This window comes from Punica granatum, chromosome 5, assembly GCF_007655135.1.
Source record: "Punica granatum isolate Tunisia-2019 chromosome 5, ASM765513v2, whole genome shotgun sequence".
Taxonomy (NCBI): Eukaryota; Viridiplantae; Streptophyta; class Magnoliopsida; order Myrtales; family Lythraceae; genus Punica; species Punica granatum.
In genome coordinates this window covers 9017378-9033180 of record NC_045131.1, presented here as the reverse complement: position 1 = coordinate 9033180, position 15803 = coordinate 9017378, and the positions used below count along the sequence as shown (strand labels likewise).

Sequence of the window (15803 nt, the reverse complement as noted above, 5' to 3'; positions counted from 1 at the left end):
TGCTGCCCTCTTGGTCGAATAGCTTCCCAAGCACTTGAAATAGTGAACTCTCCTTTTGCAGATGCAACCCATGGTATGTTGTCCTTTTTATTCTCATCGGACAAAATACCAACAGCAGCTTCTTTGATAATATGCATTTCATCCCTTCTTTAAGGCTTCCAGCTCCATTCACATCCTCGGATAATCTCAGCTACTTAGTCATGAGCTACGAAACCAGTTTCCAGAGGCTCCTCTGGCTTTGAGCACCTAAGAGGATTCAATGGGCACCAATTGTCATACCAAAACCAAGTTAGTTGGCTATCACCAATTCTATGATGAATGAGGAGATATATGTACTGTCCCTAAGCTTTAGCAATCTCCTCCAGGCATAGGAAGGTGCAGAAATGATCCAGAAATTTCTACCTTTCACAAAATAAGATTTAGCCCAAGCAATCCACAAAGAATCAGATTTGCTTATGAGCAGCCATATAAATCCCATAGCACAGGTTTTGTTCCATGCAAGAAGTTGCGTAAACAAAAGAAAAAGATGCATCAAGGACTTTGGCAAAAATAACATAGTAATTTGTCAGAAATTAGAACATATTTACTGAGAATAAACATTAATATCTATAACAGATACGCTACTATGCCAAGTGTATAACCCGAATCACGTTCCGTTTCAAGATGGCTCGTAGAATGAAGGACCTGACAGAGAGATTAAATAATCTCTTGGAAGATAAGAAGTTGTTCTTTCTCACGAAAACACCTGAGGTCCGACCCATATTTCAACGTAGGGAGACCCACTCCTTCGTATCTGTCTCTGGTGTCTTCGGGAGGAAAGAGGATAAGAAGAGGATCATAGATCTTTTGATGAGCACGACTGACGATACCAAAATCTCTGTTATCCCAATAGTGGGAATTGGAGGAATCGGGAAGACAACTCTCGCTAAAATGGTATTCATGGATGAAAGGGTAGACCAGCATTTCGAGCTCAAGGTGTGGGCCCATATGGACGTAGAATTCCATCCAGAAAAGATCATCAGGGACATCATCGAACATCTGAGTCCTCCCGACACCAAATATGTTGATTGGAAGATGGAGAGGTTGCAGGTCCACCTCCGGAAAATGTTGGAGAACAAAAGGTGTTTATTTGTCTTCGACGATGTTTGGAATGTGAATCGAAAGAAATGGATTGAGCTAAGGGAGTTGTTGGAAGGAGTCTCCGAGGGAAGTAAAATCATCGTCACTTCAAGGAATAGGTCGGTTTCCATCATCATGGGTTCAGTGCCTGAGCACAACCTGAAGCAGCTTTCGGACGAGGACTCAATGTCTTTGTTTCTGAAGGTGCATTTGAGCAGGGAGACGAGAAAAGCCATACTGTCTTAGTCGAGATTGGGAGAGAGATTGTGAAGAAGTGCAGTGGGAATCCTTTGGCTGTTAAGACCTTGGGAACCTTGTTGTACAAGAAGGATGAGCAGAACTGGGTTAGCGTTAAGGACAGCGAGATATGGAAGATGAAAACCGACATCTTGCCATCCCTGAGAATAAGCTACGATCTCATGCCTTCCTACCTGAAGCAATGCTTTGCTTACTGTTCGATCTTCCCAAAGAACTATGAATTCAATAATCTGGAGCTGATCCAGCTGTGGATTGCCAATGGTCTTGTTCAACCAACCAACGGGAACAATCAAGAGCTAGAAGAGATCGGGCAGCAATACTGGGAAGAGCTTTGGTCGAGATCTTTCTTCGAAGATGTTGTGGAAGGTTATCTCGTCCTGACTTTCAGGATGCATGATTTGATACACCAACTCTGCCTCTCGGTGGCGCAGAACGAATCCTCTGTGGTGAATGTAGGCACCAGAGACGTGTACGAGAGGACTCGACACCTCTCGGTTTCTGATCCCAATCTGCTCTCCGATGAGCTTCCCAAGAACTTGCACAAGCTGAAAGGGTTACACACGGTCATGTTCCCTTATCAAAAAGAGGGCCCCGCCGGGGAAACCTTCCTCAAAGAGTGCATCTCAAGGTTCAAACACTTGAGGGTTCTGTACCTCCATGATTCAAGCTCTGATGAACTTCCAAGCTCAGTTGGAAAGCTGAGACATCTGAAGTTTCTCCACCTGTGTAATAACTCGAAGATCAGGAGGCTTCCTAGTTCAATCTGTGAGCTCTGGAACCTGCAGAGCTTGGGGCTTGAAGAATTGCCTAGAGACATGAAAAAGCTTGTCAATCTCCGGTTATTGGACATAACCACGAAACAGATTGTGTTGCCCGAGGACGAGATAGGAAGCTTGACTTCTCTACGAGCTCTGTTCATTGGAGATTGCGATAACCTTGAGGCCCTGTGCGAAGACATTGGGTCCCTCAAATCCCTCAGGAAGTTGTTCATTGGAAGCTGCCCGAGGCTGAAGTACTTGCCCAGAGGAATCAGACATTTAACAAAATTGGAGGACCTATGGATCGGCAACTGTCCATGTATAAAGCTGTCCTTGGGAGATGGCGAACTAGAAAGTGACCGAACTAAAAACATCGGATCGTTGGTGCTCTTTCAATTGCCCGATCTAATAAGCCTGCCAGAATGGGTTGAATGGTCTGCAACCAGTCTGCGGAAGATAATCATCACGGACTGTCCTCATCTCACGTACTTGCCCGAGTGGCTGGCGAGATGTTCGTCTCTGCAGACATTGAAGATCCGAGGCTGCCCTCATGTGTTACGCCTACGAGCGGGAATGCCCTTGCTTACTTCCTTGAGATTACTGGTGATCGAGGACTGCGGAGGCCTTAGTGAAGCTTGCAGGAGAGGCGGATCGCTCACGTTCCCGAGATCCTCATCGACGATGAGAAGATCAAATGAACATGCCAACAGGTATATCATTGCCTTGTCTTCCAAACTTCCTTCTCTTCGATCGACTGAGAATAAGATTATTCCATTTCAATTTTCAGGATTTCAATGTATTTAGTTGGTTTTGGCACATTTAGAGCTTCCTGGGGTTTCCATTCAAAAGGGATTCGCGCCGAGGAATGCATCCATCTGCTTACTGGAAATGTTAGCTGTTCCATTCCATATCCGTCCTCCTTATGTTTCAGTGTGAACATCACTATCAAACTTTTGTACCTCCTTCCTCAAAGTCCATAAAAGTCAGAAATCAATGCCAATGCAAAACCTAGTTTTCGACATTTCAATCTCAAGAAGCACACTCGTCTCGACCGACTTTTCAGCACGATAATTACCAAAGACAATACATTAGGCCATCTATTGACATTGAAATACTCATCGGGAAAGATGAGAGAGTCCGCCTTTCCAGAGGCACCAATCAGTTAACACAGCAGACAATCAGGCGGCTCTCGGAAAAGCAGCTTGTCCAATAAACCGATCACTTATGATTCCTCCGTAACTCTACTGTTTCGAAGATGATGGATCAATAGCTAAGATAACAAAAGAGTTGCTATGTAATAACATAAATTCTTCTTGTGGAAGTTGACTTTCTGTTAATCCGATAATCTGGTTGCTGCACATGTCCCCATATTTAAAGTCAACGATTCGTACCAAGCTTGTACATAATTGCACTCACGTATACGGCATGTGAGCCCCCCATGGAAGATTTCTCGGCAATGGGTCCTCCGTCCTGCAAGATCTTCCCGCCAATTCCTCCATTAATAAACTAATAAGCAAAGCTCTGAAGCGTTGAATTACATGAAAAACAGAGCAAATCACGGAAGCATATTAAAAGCTCATGTGGGCTCCCCCACCACCTCCATTAAAGCCCCTCACGTAGAAGTTCGTGGCCAAAGCTAAAGAAGAGTCTGAATCTCTCTCACCCATCTGGAAGACAAGCCGACGTGTTTCACGGCAAATGTGGTGCCGCCTTCACTCCCTCTCTTTCTTGCTCTGTTTCCTCGAACATGATGACCGATCTAGACGTGATTACCGGTTGATGCATCATCAAGCAATAAAATAAAAACGGATCGAGAAAGACGGTGTACTGCAGTTCCCGGGTCTTTTTTATAACTTTCATTTCAGGTCTACCGTGTCTCCTTATCTTTATATAGTAAGGCCGTCTTCACTATTGGTCTTCGCAATGCGAAAAGCAATGTCTCTTTTGCAACTCTCTCTGATATGCCTCTGCTCTTTCCTCTCCTTCTACACTGCCTCCTCTGCCTCTTCAGCCTCCGCTCCTCGGCTTGACGGTAAGCCTTTCCGTACTTGTCCGGCTGCTCTGTGGGAGGGGCTGATAACGGATAATTAATAACGTAGTTCGACAGATTATACGGTTGGCTAATCGATTCGTTATGGTTTACATTGTAGGGTTGCTCCGCAACGGAGACTTTCACTTGGCACCCAAACCATCAAACCTCAACAAGACCGTCATTATTGGAAAGTACTCCCTCCCGAACTGGGTAATCAACAGCCATGTCGAGTTCGTCTCGGGCGGGCCACAGCCAGGCGGGTTCTACCTAGCGATTCCCCGCGGGGCCCATGCAGTGAGGCTGGGCAATGAGGCGTCGATCTATCAGTATGTGAGAGTGAACCCGGGCTTGATTTACTCACTCACGTTCGGGGCCACGAGGACTTGCGCCCAGGACGAGGTGCTGAGGGTCTCTGTACGGCCTGGTCAGGAGTCGGCAGACCTCGGGATTCAGACGCTGTACAGCAGCAATGGAGGGGACACTTATGCTTGGGCCTTCAAGGCAGCTTCCAAGATTGTCCGGGTCACGTTCCATAATCCCGGGATCCAGGAGGACCCTGCCTGCGGTCCCCTGTTGGATGCTATTGCCATCAAGGAGATTCCTTCCCTGAAATACGATAAAGGCGAGTAACTGTACTATCTGTGTTGGTTGTGATCACGCTCAGTCATTTGTTCTGATTGTTCTGATCAATCCATCCGTAAAACTTACCTGCAGGCAATCTCGTAAAGAACGGAGGCTTCGAGGTGGGGCCCCACGTGTTCAAGAACTTCTCCACCGGCATCCTCCTCCCTCCACGACAACAGGATAAGATCTCCCCGCTCCCAGGATGGATCATCGCGTCCCTTAAGCCCGTCAAGTACATCGACAGCCGCCACTTCCATGTCCCCTCAGGCCTTGCTGCTATCGAGCTCGTCGCCGGACGCGAGAGCTCTATTGCCCAACACATCAGCACAGTCCCCAACAAGACCTATGATCTCAGCTTCACTGTCGGAGATGCTAAGAACGGCTGTCATGGATCGATGATGGTGCAGGCTTACGCAGGAGCAATGTCGATCCAGGTCCCGCTGAATTCCACAGGTAAGGGCGAGTTCCGAATGGCGAGGATGAGGTTCAAAGCGACATCGACAAAGACAGGGTTGACCTTCTACAGCTTATATTACCATACAAAGCTTCATGACTACGGACACTTGTGTGGGCCCGTGTTGGACGATGTTAGAGTCGTCCGCGTCTCGTAATCTGCTTGATGGAGTTAATGCCGGAGGCACAAGAGCAAATTCTTACTTTGCTTGACACATATTCTTCTTTTCCCGCGTCTCGTTCTTTGAACTCTTCCCCTTTCATACAGAATCTGAGAAAGAATCCAATAATCTACAAGATGTACATTGATCTGCGGCTACTCCTGTCTAAGATCCGACATCTATCGATGTAGCTGAAAGTACTTTATTTTCGATTAATAAAGAAAATGCGCTGGACTTCGTTTATATATTTAAACTTCCACGAGTACGACCGAATGTGCGTCGACTCTCAAGACAAGTCTCAGCTTTTACCCTTATTTATTCCATAAGGTGGTATGATTTATTACCAGCACTGGCATCTACTACAAGCGTGTTTGAATCTACCTCCGTAAACTCCATTTTCCAACCAGATGATTTGGCAGGCATTGAACTATTCAAACATCGCAGGGCGGCTTGACGATGAAATTCTGGCGACTGATGGGTTCATGATCACAGGGGGACCTGCTGTCCGAGGCCATGCCTGGAACTTCCGATCGGTCTCCTCCCACCACTCTTTGTTCGCCACTGTCCTCGGCGTGGTGCCTGAGTCCAAGAACAATTGTTATAGGCCCGACGTGATACATCAAGTATTAGGCAGTAAGCTCAGAGGTTCATGGTGGGACATCAGGCCACGATTAATATACCACTGTTTACACCAATTTTTCGCACTTAGCGATATTTGAGGAGCTCGTGGGGCACATGATGGCTAAGATAGATTTTATGGGTTTAATTGAACTCACAAGGCAGCCCATTATTGATTGGTTTGGAAGAGCAAGGCCCATGCAAGGAGAATGGCCAGTGACCGAAGCCCAAGACGAGACCCGATCCTAGCCCGCAGCATCACCCGATTTTGGACAGCTGTGTGGAGATTGAACGGCTCAAGGATGGAAGTTGTGGGAAGCTTCCAAGTACGGGCGGGAATAAACGTGGATGGCTCTATGATTGGCTAGGATTTTCTATTTCGGGGAATATCTCATATTATTTCTTCTAGGAAAGAGTTGCCAAGTGAAAGAAGATTATGAATGTATTGGCCACGGACGTGTATCAATGGTCTTTCCGATTTCGGGGACTTTCCATGCATGAGGTAATTTTACAATGATGGCAATATGAAGTTTATTACCTTGAGGTTTGTCTCATGTGCTCAATTGGAAAGAGAGGATCATATGGTTGACTACGGGAAGGCCTAAGGCAAAGGAAAGTTCTCACATGCACAAGATATATACAATATGCAAATGGAAAGTGAAATATTGCATGAATGCTCTGGACGTGCATAGATATAATAAATTTCATTTCTTTGTCTTATCTTTAAAGTTAGGAATAATGGAGATTTATTCTCCAAATTTGCTAGACTGGTTCTCCATTTTATTAATCTTAGATATCTAGGGAATAAGTGGAGAGTAGGCAAGTAATTTTTAGGATAGTCTTTATTTAGTTTCTTCTTATTAGATGTTTACCAATTACGGTATCTTGAGCTCTATCCTAGGTCAAGCCTATATCTTGAGCTCTATTAGATATTCTTTATTTAGTTTCTTCTTATTAGGTGTTTACCAATTACGGTTTGGTATTCATTTGTACCCCCTTCAAAACTACACAATATGCATTTTTAATATATCTTTTCATTCATTTATCCTTTACTTTTCTCGTATCTTTACGTTTCATGCATCGCACCTTACATATCTACCTTTCGTGCACTTCATTACCATACACCTCTAATTCTCATCTTTCATGCACTTCATTACCATACACCTCTAATTCCCGTCCAACACCGATCATTCGACATCTATCCCTTCTACCCATTTTCGAGCTTCTGAGCAAGGAACGGGCTTCCACCCGAACTTAGGTTTTCGGACCTAGGTGCAATTCCTCTCAGTTTTGCGAGGCCGAGATCCACATGCTACGAATCTCAGGGATTCGTGGTTGCATTACTCTTAGGACCGGCTTTCAGGCCGTCTATTCCATTGAGTCGAGGGTTCTGGCCTAAGGCTCACTTATATCGGCTTGCCAAATAGCCAAGACCCACTTCCAGCGTCTTCATCAGAGTTAAAGCTTCCAAGTTGAAATACAGTATTTTGGCTTCCATGTTGAGGCCGGCATCTCTTAGAGGCCAACTCACGTCGAGGCCAGTATCTGTCACAGGCCAACCCCGGCTGTGACCATTATCCTCAAGGCTGGCCTTCAAGCCGCCTTCCTACAAGTATCGGGCCACTTAATCACGCTCATGCTTGGGAGGATCAAATCGGCCTTACCCTCATGGTCGCAACATCGTCTGAAGCTCATCATCATTAACACTCAGATCGACATCACCATCACTATGAAAACTCAGCTGCTAACTAGACCTGCGGACCTCATGGGTCGTAGCGCTCTACGCTCTAACACGGAGAGGACGGCTGGTGGTTTTCCTCTACACACTCTTGGGACAGTGCCCTAGCCTGCCCGACAAACTCAACACCGCCAGTTGGAGAGTGTAACGTGCAATCTAGGCGACCGAAAGAAATACGATTGCCCCAATAAGCCCTTTCATTCTTCCTCTATGTTGTTTACGAAATCTAATTCTTTTGGGGTTATAGTTGATGCTTCCCGAAAAATAAGGGGTATAGGAATTCGTGGTGTGGATATCTATCTAGACATTATTTATATATAAAATATAAAGAAAAAAATTATCTAGAAACAAACTAAAATAAATGTAAACAACCTCCAAAAATCTTCCTATCGGCAACGTAGTGATCTTTTACCCAAGCAATTGCAAATGATCCCAGCACCGCTGCTACTACGTACTTGGTGGACATCTTCCAACCGAACTGCACGATGCAAAAACCCGGAAATGATTGCTTTCAAAAACAATTCCAAACAACCCCGAACTTATCAGATCGATAGCCGGATATCACCAGGAGCTCGAGTCTAAGCATGCAACAAGTGAATAAGCAGAAGCGGAAGCAAAAACCCCACCACGATTGAATATCACAAACAGTAATCTGCTGACTGCTGACATCAGCTCCTATGAAGTTTCTTACAGACATAGCCACTCACCTGATCTTAGCCTTGCCGGCTGGTAGAACAGAGATGGAACAGACCTAACAAAATATGAAGATTTGCAGAGTCCTCAGGGGGCAGCTATGAGAAGCTTTTTGGGTTTTGTCTGGTTTTATATTTAGTGAAGCCTTGGTGTCTTCATGAAGACACCTAAAGGGACAGCTGTTCATGGCATTTCCTTTTTCTTTTAAATTTTATTATTTTTTAAATTAATTTTCTTTTTATTTTATTTTCTTATTTTTTTGCAGGTTCCTTCAACCAATTCATCAAAATATTCTCCCCATTCTTATATGGATGGCATGCATATGAGTGTTACAATGTCTGATACATTACCAATGCAATCCTATTGACACAACATGATCACATAGGAAATATGATTTCTCAATGTTTTGCGGATAACTAGCGTAATTTCTCGAAGGTTTCTGTGTCTCGAACACACTATCAGTAAAAAGGTTCGAGAAGAAAGAAATGGAAAAGCTAGAAGCTCGGAATAACGGATACGTAATGAAGAAGAGAATCAAACTCTGAGAAGACATGTCTTCTTCTCAGTAACTAAGTATTGTATTATATATATGCGTTTACGTTCAGGTTCGAGAAATTACAGACGCCTTAATCAAAATGCTGAGAAAATGAAGAATTCCTACTATATTTTATACATTGAAATGGGTTACAGAAGCAGATGGGAACTCTGATGATGGAGCGGTCTCAGACATTGTGAGAGAAGTGTGACTCTTCAGCACAACCTCTTCTACGAGAGTCATTCCACAACCCAGAACCACTGTACGAATGAAATAATATATGTAAAAGAATGAAAGAATTTACGAGCAGCGAAGTAGTGATCTCGACGAGATTTCGCTGTGTCTTCATCAATCCATCTACCGAGGAGCAGCCACGGCAAATGCTCGCTGTCAGAGATCACTCAGCTGCATTTGATCTGGAGGTCAATGGTTCTGTAGTTGGTATGTTCTTCATTTATACTTATCACTGAATCGCGTCCATCCCCGAGCCTCAGAAGGATCAGCAACCAGCAGCTTTCAGGAAGTTATCATATGGGCTGGACGCAGGCAGCCTGAACATGTCCGGATTATGCTGGAATTCACTCGCACACAGCAGCGGGACCACACTGGCTGGTGATTTCTGCGAATTCACATTATAATCAACAAACGGATTCCCAACCTGCATAAATTTTTTACACGAAACAACTGTAATCAGCAGGTTCCTTCAACCAACGCATCAATAAGTTCTATTTTTCACATAGATTAGATGAATGCATACATGTACTAGGTTTTCTCTAGTGCAAGACCAATGGAATCTGATCTGTTTAAAGTCATCATTATATGCTGCAAACTGACAGGAAATCCTAACTGGACTGTGTGGATATAAGCAATGTCGTACTTCTGAGTTGATATGAATTCGTAAAATATGAGGAAAGTTACCCGGTGAAAGCCGTTTTCAGCAGTAAAATGGGATGCATCGCTGATGTTCTGTGCAGGAACATTCATAATACTTTCCTGTCTCTGCGGGACGCTGACCAAGGTTGACATCTTCTGTTGCTTCCCTATCAGAAGGGCCTCACAATGCCGGGCCATATCCTTGTATGGCACATCCGGTGCTGTTGAGACAGACAGTCTCCCAACTTGATGTGCCGTCTCCAGAACCTATGGAAAATTAAAAGAAAAGCTTATCCACACAACTTCTAAACCTTGTAATCTGTCTTGAGTTAGACACAGAAGGTTCACGTACAGATTCTAGTAGCTGATCTACACTCAAGAGATTAGAACCACCCATATTTGCATCGAAGTTCTGTTTGGTTTGACTCTCAAATGAATCCGTGAAAGCCTCCTCTTCTGCCGATAATATGGAAGGAGGCTGTAAAAAAAAAATTAAAAACAAAGAACAAAGAAATAGGTTGTTAGGTTACATGCAAGGTTAATGTTGGAATGTAAAAAGCCTTAGCCAAATATTACCTGCCCGCGAGGTTCACTGTCTTTCATTTCGTCAGGATATAGTTTGCCTGGAGAACCCATGATCGACTGGGCTCCCAGAGGGCAGACTTCATCGGGTAGAAATTCGCTGACCAACTGCTCGTGGATGGTGGACAAGTTTGACTACACAATTAAGGCCAATCATCAATATTACACGGTTACAGGTGAAATCAAACGACGTCTTATTATTATTTTATTTTTTTGTTTTTGTTTTTGGATGAGCAGAAAATTAGCATGAGAAGATTTACCTCAGGCAAGGTTCCTAAGGTCTTGACAATTTCAGAGGCAAAGGATTCTCTTGTCTGATCCTCAGAAAGCTGAATTTGCGCGAGAGATTTCAAGGCAGAAGCATCATCCTCCTTAGATCCGTAAGCATCCATATGGTGTTTGGACTCGTTGTTTACCGCCTGTAGCTTCCGGTCTTCGACCAACTCCAGGAAGGGATCAACCTGATTCCAGCACGAAAAAGTTTGCATATATCTCGATAAGAAAACTAAGACCTAGCAAAATGAAATTCTTAAAAGGTAATATTTGGCTCTTAATAGGATGTTTACCGTCTTGTCTGAAAGTGCTGCCTTGGCACAGTAAATAAGGGGGAGAACACTGTAGGCTATCGATGAAAAGACGATCATCGAAGTCGACAAAGTAAAAAGCGATCTTCGACGAGAAGGTGGCAGTGGTCCTTTCAAAATTGGAACATAATTTTTATCAGGCGGTGCAAAGAATTCAAGCTATAAGTTCCATAGGTAGAGGTGAGAATAGCAATAGGTCACCTCCTTCGTTGAGGGAAATATGTCGCAGAGAAAATGCAAGCTGAAAACTCCGTACCAGAACCTCATTGCTGGAATTCTGCAAAAGTCAATCAATTCAGAGAAGTTTTTGCCCTAATATAGATGATCATGTGGAATGAATGAGAGAAGTAGGATAAGAGGTACAAGTGTACCTTGGCTCTGGAGAAGAGCAATACGAGGCTGTACGTATGGGCGATAGCTTCGTAATTCTCGGGCATGTTTTCTGGGGAGATTGACTGCGCCCAAATGGATGAGAGCAAGAGGGTGATCTGACGGCTACTCAATCTGAGGGAAGAAGCCTCCTGCATTGCCAAAAAATTGCAATGTTTTTATGAAATGAACTACTGCTATGTCAAATACCATAAGACAATATAGACAGTGTTCGATCGCAACTCACGAGTTCCTTATTTAACTTGGCGACAGGAGTTGCAGCAATTACTGGTGGTACAGCGGGATTTCGCATACTGTACGCTCGGCTGTAAGATGACTTCAGTCTGCTCAACATTCCCATATTGTTCGCATCACCCGCACTTTTATCTTTGTCATCTTGGGAGGCATTGCTATTTCTCAAGAAATTCTTCTCGTTTCTCAGCTTCTCAAATAGGGCAGCTGAGGAAGAGAATACGGAGACGGTTCTTGAAAGTGTTCTCGGAAGGTCCGGCCCCTTCTTTGTTGTCTCATGGGGATGAGCAGATGAGGAGGACAGTTGGGGACAAATTGAAGACGGTACAAGAACAACTGAGAAGATTCGGTGAGCAGCGATCCGTGTCTCGTGATCGGGATGGACCATAGCTGGGAGTAACTGATGAAACAGAGCCTCAGGAAACGCCTAAAGCGGACCAAGGAAAAAAGAAAAGAAGATAAGCTCGAGTTGAAATAGCAGGTGCACATAGTAATGAGACACATGAAGAGCTGAGGTTGTTGCCTTGTTTTGATACGTCAAATTCGGGAGAGAGGCCACAATCTGAGCTGTACGATAAACAGTGGATATGGTTGTTCTAGAAATAACAGTAATGGTCGAGATATTCTCCAACATCGCAGCCATGATATCTAGGATGGGACCTGCATCTCCAACCTGCTCCAAAAATGTCAGATCCTTTCTACTGCATCTTTTAAGCTGTAATGAGGGTATAATTAGGAAACAAGTGAGTAAGCACCTTAAGGGAAAGCTCTACAAGGCACTCGTCCACCATCTCCCCGAATCTTCTGTTCCACTTAATCACATCATCTCCGAGGTTAGCATCATCAAGAGAGCAGTGTATGCTCTTCCGCAGATGCCTCATGATGTCGCTTACTGCACCGATAATGGGCACAGAAGCCTCAACCTTCGCCTGCTGAGCGAGGAAGGTGGTGAGTTCTACTATGTCGAGCTGCATGCTGGGCTGTTTCAGGACGTTACGATGGTCAAGATGCTTGATTAGTATAGACAGCAAAAAGTGCGTGTTTTGCCCTGCAAAACCCCCCAACAAAGAAAGGTTCAATCTGCAGGATTGATATAAAAAATGATTAATTTTATTAACTTATTCTCTTTTCATTCCTTCTATAACAAGTTTGACTTGATAGTAGCAAGGGAGGAACAATAGGTACCCTCATTGCCAGAACTCTCCATTAAGACTTGAATATCCTTTAGAACTGGGAAAGCGAGGCCGTGCTCTGCAGACCATAGATTTCCATTGTCAAAATATCTAAACAAGGACTCTAAGACACGGCGAGTAGTTGTAGCCTCCTTGGCTAGCTTGGCCATGTTGTGCACACAAACTCGGGACCAGAGGCAAGGTTTCTTTGCATCTTCCCTGACGAAAATGTAAAAAGTAAAAGCTTAAATTCAATAAATATATAGGGATTACAGAATCCTGCACTGTAAGTTCCACCAAGAATTACCCTGTCAAAATCATTTCTCCTTTTTCATTTACGATTTTGTCCCATGAAGGGACATTCACGGCATATTCTATTGAGGGAGGGACGTGACCCTCGTTCTTTAGAACTTCTTGCACCCATCGACTCTGGGGGCCTTGCTTGTCATTTTCAGCACTTTTCTTTCCACTTGCATAATTTTCCAGGACCACTTGAACAACCTGCAGAGTTGAACAAGATAAACATGATGAGGTTGTGTGAATGTAGATAGTGGCTAACTCAATCAAATCTGCCTGTTAGATCTTCTTTTGTCTTTTAAGCCAAAAGTAATGCCAGTTAGTATACGTACGTTGTCAAACTCAGCCGAAACATGTGAGTACTCGCCCATGAACCAAATCTGCATAGTGACAGGACAACTTCTCAATGACAAATCTCTTCATGAATATCTTAACAAATATGTAAAGGCCAAGTTTCTTGTTTATGTGAAGGTTTAAAAGATACCATCGCTGAAAGGGCTTGTAGCCCTGATGAGCGTATTTGCTGTGCCCTTTCATCTTCCCCTACTTCTTGAGCAAATTGACAAAGTTTCGGAATAAAGCTTTCTAAATTGAACATATAAGTGCCATCCCTCTGCAGATCCAATCTAGACAAGTAAGAACATATAAAGCTGAAATGTTGAAATTTTGAAATTGTATGAGTAACCAGCACAGGTGCCCACCAGATTATTGACAAAGTCGAAGAGAGTCTCACATCCTATGATCCGCATTTCATCTTGCCTGGTTTGATCCATCAGAGTGAGAATGATGGTCAACAAGCTACTTGCAAACAGAGGCCTGTAACATTGTATTGAATATCAGAAGTAGGATTACCTTCGAGTTTTAATTAAAGCAAGCTATGGCTAGAACTTGGAATGGCCAGAATGCTCATATCAAAAGTTCAACAGAAGGTATTTTTTTAAGTTATCTAACACAATGCTTGTGGAAAAAGTAAATTTACATTTGATCTTTACAAGTAATCAGCAATTTCCGGTAGATGAGCATGACGATTTTGGCGAATCTGAAATTTTCAATCCTCAATTCCTTGTAACATCTCTGCTCCAGTGTGTTGGTGATCTGACGAAATTTTCAGCAAGTCAATAAGTGTGAAATAAGAAATAGCACTAAAGCAGTGCCTTTTAACATCCCAGTAAAGCATTAATAAAAAAACAGAATAAAGGCAAAATACACAACGTTTGGGATAATTATAAATTACCTTTGGAATGCGCAGAGGATTCTTAGCAGCATATTCGCACAGCTTTCCTATCTTCCGGTCATTTGGCTCTTCATCCTATCAAAACATGAGGAAACACAATCGTGAAATTATACTTATCATACAAAAATCATGATGGAATTCCTTCCAGTTTGAGGATGTGGTAAAGTTTGACTATCACATAGCAACTATCCGTCTGTCAGAGGATAAGACAGTCAAGAACAGACAGAATTCGACATGATCACCAACATTAGAAGGAGAAAACCCATGCCAAGATAACTTCCTTGCACTATCTTACACGTACTCTTTGACATGAAAAGTAAGCAAATAGAACAAAGAATGAAGCTGAAATAAGTTACATATGCCCAAACAAATATAGTACTGCTGTTAAAGTGACAAAAAATATCATAAGGCTGAATGCAACAGTACTAAACAACAACTCATAATTGACAAACTCTACTCAGTTCCTTCTCTCCCCCCCAGAATTAATGCATGTACTCTTTGTGGCAATATAGGATGAGACCTGGCAGCAGATGCTATTGACTACTACAGCTCCCTATAAGCAAATCAATAAAAAGTCTGAAGTCGCTAACCGGGGATCGAGGAAATATATCGGAAATCAGCTTCTTGTATCTCTTGACAGGCTGCCTTGACCTTGCCCTCATTGCCGGGCAGAAGAAGCAGAGGCTGCCGCATGCAGGCAAGACTTGCCTCGAGATTACACCTGATATAACACTCATTTTGCAGAAGTCTGGTCTGCCTGATAGCCGCGAGATTCAGGCTTCCCCCTGAATAAGCTTTCTTTCCCTTCTAAAGCCGATGGAGGGCTCGCCTTCTGGGCACAAAGAAGGGAAAGCAAAGCCTCAAACACGAGGGGATAGCCCTTAATTTCAACAGAGACCAGCCTGTAATAAACAATCTCGGCGTCATTCGCCTCCTAATCAAATCGGAACAGAAACCGAAACATTGCAGCTGCCCGAATCAAATCAAAATCAACGACCAATCATTGCCGGAATCCTAAATCGATTAAAATGATCATCTATTGCTATCTAAGCTCAGCTGGGTATCCAGATAAGGTGATCGAGAACAGATTTTGTGATCATCCGCATCAAGAACTACACAAAGGGGTCGTGACAAATGCTATCTTGATCCAGCTGCTGCCACCAAAACTGGAGAATGCAGAAGAACGAACCTATCACGAAAGAGGATGTTTTTACCTTAAAAGCAAGAATCAATGCCTGAAGGAGCCGCCCCAAGAGGCTGGAAACCTCCCTTGGCCATGCAAGGAAATGCACTTAATTCCCATAAATTTCTACCGCAAAACTCTCCTCTCTCTCTCTCTCTCTCTCTCTCTCTCTCTCTCTTCCCTCTCCTTCCTCTCTCCTTTCTTCCCCCTTTCCGCTTCCTCTCCCAAGAAAACATCTATCCGTCCGGCGCTAGCCAAAAGGAAATAA

General features: G+C 43.7%; 3 protein-coding genes and 1 long non-coding RNA gene across 6 annotated transcripts; 2 read left to right on the top strand and 2 right to left on the bottom strand.

Moving 5' to 3' along the window:
- Positions 1-663: 663 nt before the first annotated feature.
- LOC116208937 (disease resistance protein RGA2-like) lies at positions 664-3115 on the top strand. Its single transcript, XM_031542513.1, has 3 exons — positions 664-1210; positions 1324-2845; positions 3067-3115. Exons 1-3 carry the CDS (start codon positions 664-666, stop codon positions 3113-3115), a joined length of 2118 nt encoding a protein of 705 aa, XP_031398373.1.
- A 702-nt stretch (positions 3116-3817) lies between these two features.
- Positions 3818-5650, top strand: LOC116208312. The gene is made up of 3 exons (XM_031541688.1): positions 3818-4167; positions 4286-4789; positions 4882-5650. Exons 1-3 carry the CDS (start codon positions 4059-4061, stop codon positions 5400-5402), a joined length of 1134 nt encoding a protein of 377 aa, XP_031397548.1. The 5' UTR covers positions 3818-4058; the 3' UTR covers positions 5403-5650.
- On the bottom strand, positions 5599-8617 carry LOC116208313. Its single transcript, XR_004157034.1, has 3 exons — positions 8469-8617; positions 8134-8239; positions 5599-5984 (listed from the first exon to the last, which is right to left on the bottom strand). It is a non-coding gene; the product is annotated as an uncharacterized LOC116208313 (long non-coding RNA).
- Positions 8618-8985: 368 nt separating this feature from the next.
- On the bottom strand, positions 8986-15767 carry LOC116209693 (protein SEMI-ROLLED LEAF 2). Of its 3 annotated transcripts, none has more exons than XM_031543430.1 (20): positions 15567-15767; positions 14943-15254; positions 14353-14427; positions 14098-14213; positions 13820-13934; positions 13603-13731; positions 13451-13498; positions 13129-13322; positions 12835-13040; positions 12405-12697; positions 12173-12322; positions 11645-12076; positions 11400-11549; positions 11230-11305; positions 11011-11138; positions 10705-10905; positions 10439-10579; positions 10215-10340; positions 9908-10129; positions 8986-9608 (listed from the first exon to the last, which is right to left on the bottom strand). In XM_031543430.1, exons 2-20 carry the CDS (start codon positions 15087-15089, stop codon positions 9489-9491), a joined length of 3069 nt encoding a protein of 1022 aa, XP_031399290.1. In that variant the 5' UTR covers positions 15090-15254; positions 15567-15767; the 3' UTR covers positions 8986-9488. The 3 variants fall into 3 exon arrangements, with proteins under 3 accessions (XP_031399290.1, XP_031399288.1, XP_031399289.1); XM_031543428.1 differs by having other exon boundaries at positions 8989-9647; positions 15567-15765; XM_031543429.1 differs by having other exon boundaries at positions 8989-9647; positions 14943-15184; positions 15567-15765.
- Between the last annotated feature and the right edge of the window lie 36 nt (positions 15768-15803).

What these genes read in the sequence shown, in the direction of transcription:
- LOC116209693 (XM_031543428.1), bottom strand. Translation starts at nt 15,089, where the DNA reads ATGAGTGTTATATCAGGTGTAATCTCGAGGCAAGTCTTGCCTGCATGC. An exon ending in TGCTCTTCTCCAGAGCCAAG is followed by an intron (nt 11,306 to 11,399) that starts GTACACTTGTAC and finishes TGACTTTTGCAG; the next exon opens with AATTCCAGCAATGAGGTTCT. An exon ending in CCTTAGGAACCTTGCCTGAG is followed by an intron (nt 10,580 to 10,704) that starts GTAAATCTTCTC and finishes TTAATTGTGTAG; the next exon opens with TCAAACTTGTCCACCATCCA.
- LOC116208312 (XM_031541688.1), top strand. Translation starts at nt 4,059, where the DNA reads ATGCGAAAAGCAATGTCTCTTTTGCAACTCTCTCTGATATGCCTCTGC. An exon ending in CTCCGCTCCTCGGCTTGACG is followed by an intron (nt 4,168 to 4,285) that starts GTAAGCCTTTCC and finishes TTTACATTGTAG; the next exon opens with GGTTGCTCCGCAACGGAGAC. An exon ending in TTCCCTGAAATACGATAAAG is followed by an intron (nt 4,790 to 4,881) that starts GCGAGTAACTGT and finishes ACTTACCTGCAG; the next exon opens with GCAATCTCGTAAAGAACGGA.
- LOC116208937 (XM_031542513.1), top strand. Translation starts at nt 664, where the DNA reads ATGGCTCGTAGAATGAAGGACCTGACAGAGAGATTAAATAATCTCTTG. An exon ending in GGAAGGAGTCTCCGAGGGAA is followed by an intron (nt 1,211 to 1,323) that starts GTAAAATCATCG and finishes TTGTTTCTGAAG; the next exon opens with GTGCATTTGAGCAGGGAGAC. An exon ending in TCAAATGAACATGCCAACAG is followed by an intron (nt 2,846 to 3,066) that starts GTATATCATTGC and finishes CTTATGTTTCAG; the next exon opens with TGTGAACATCACTATCAAAC.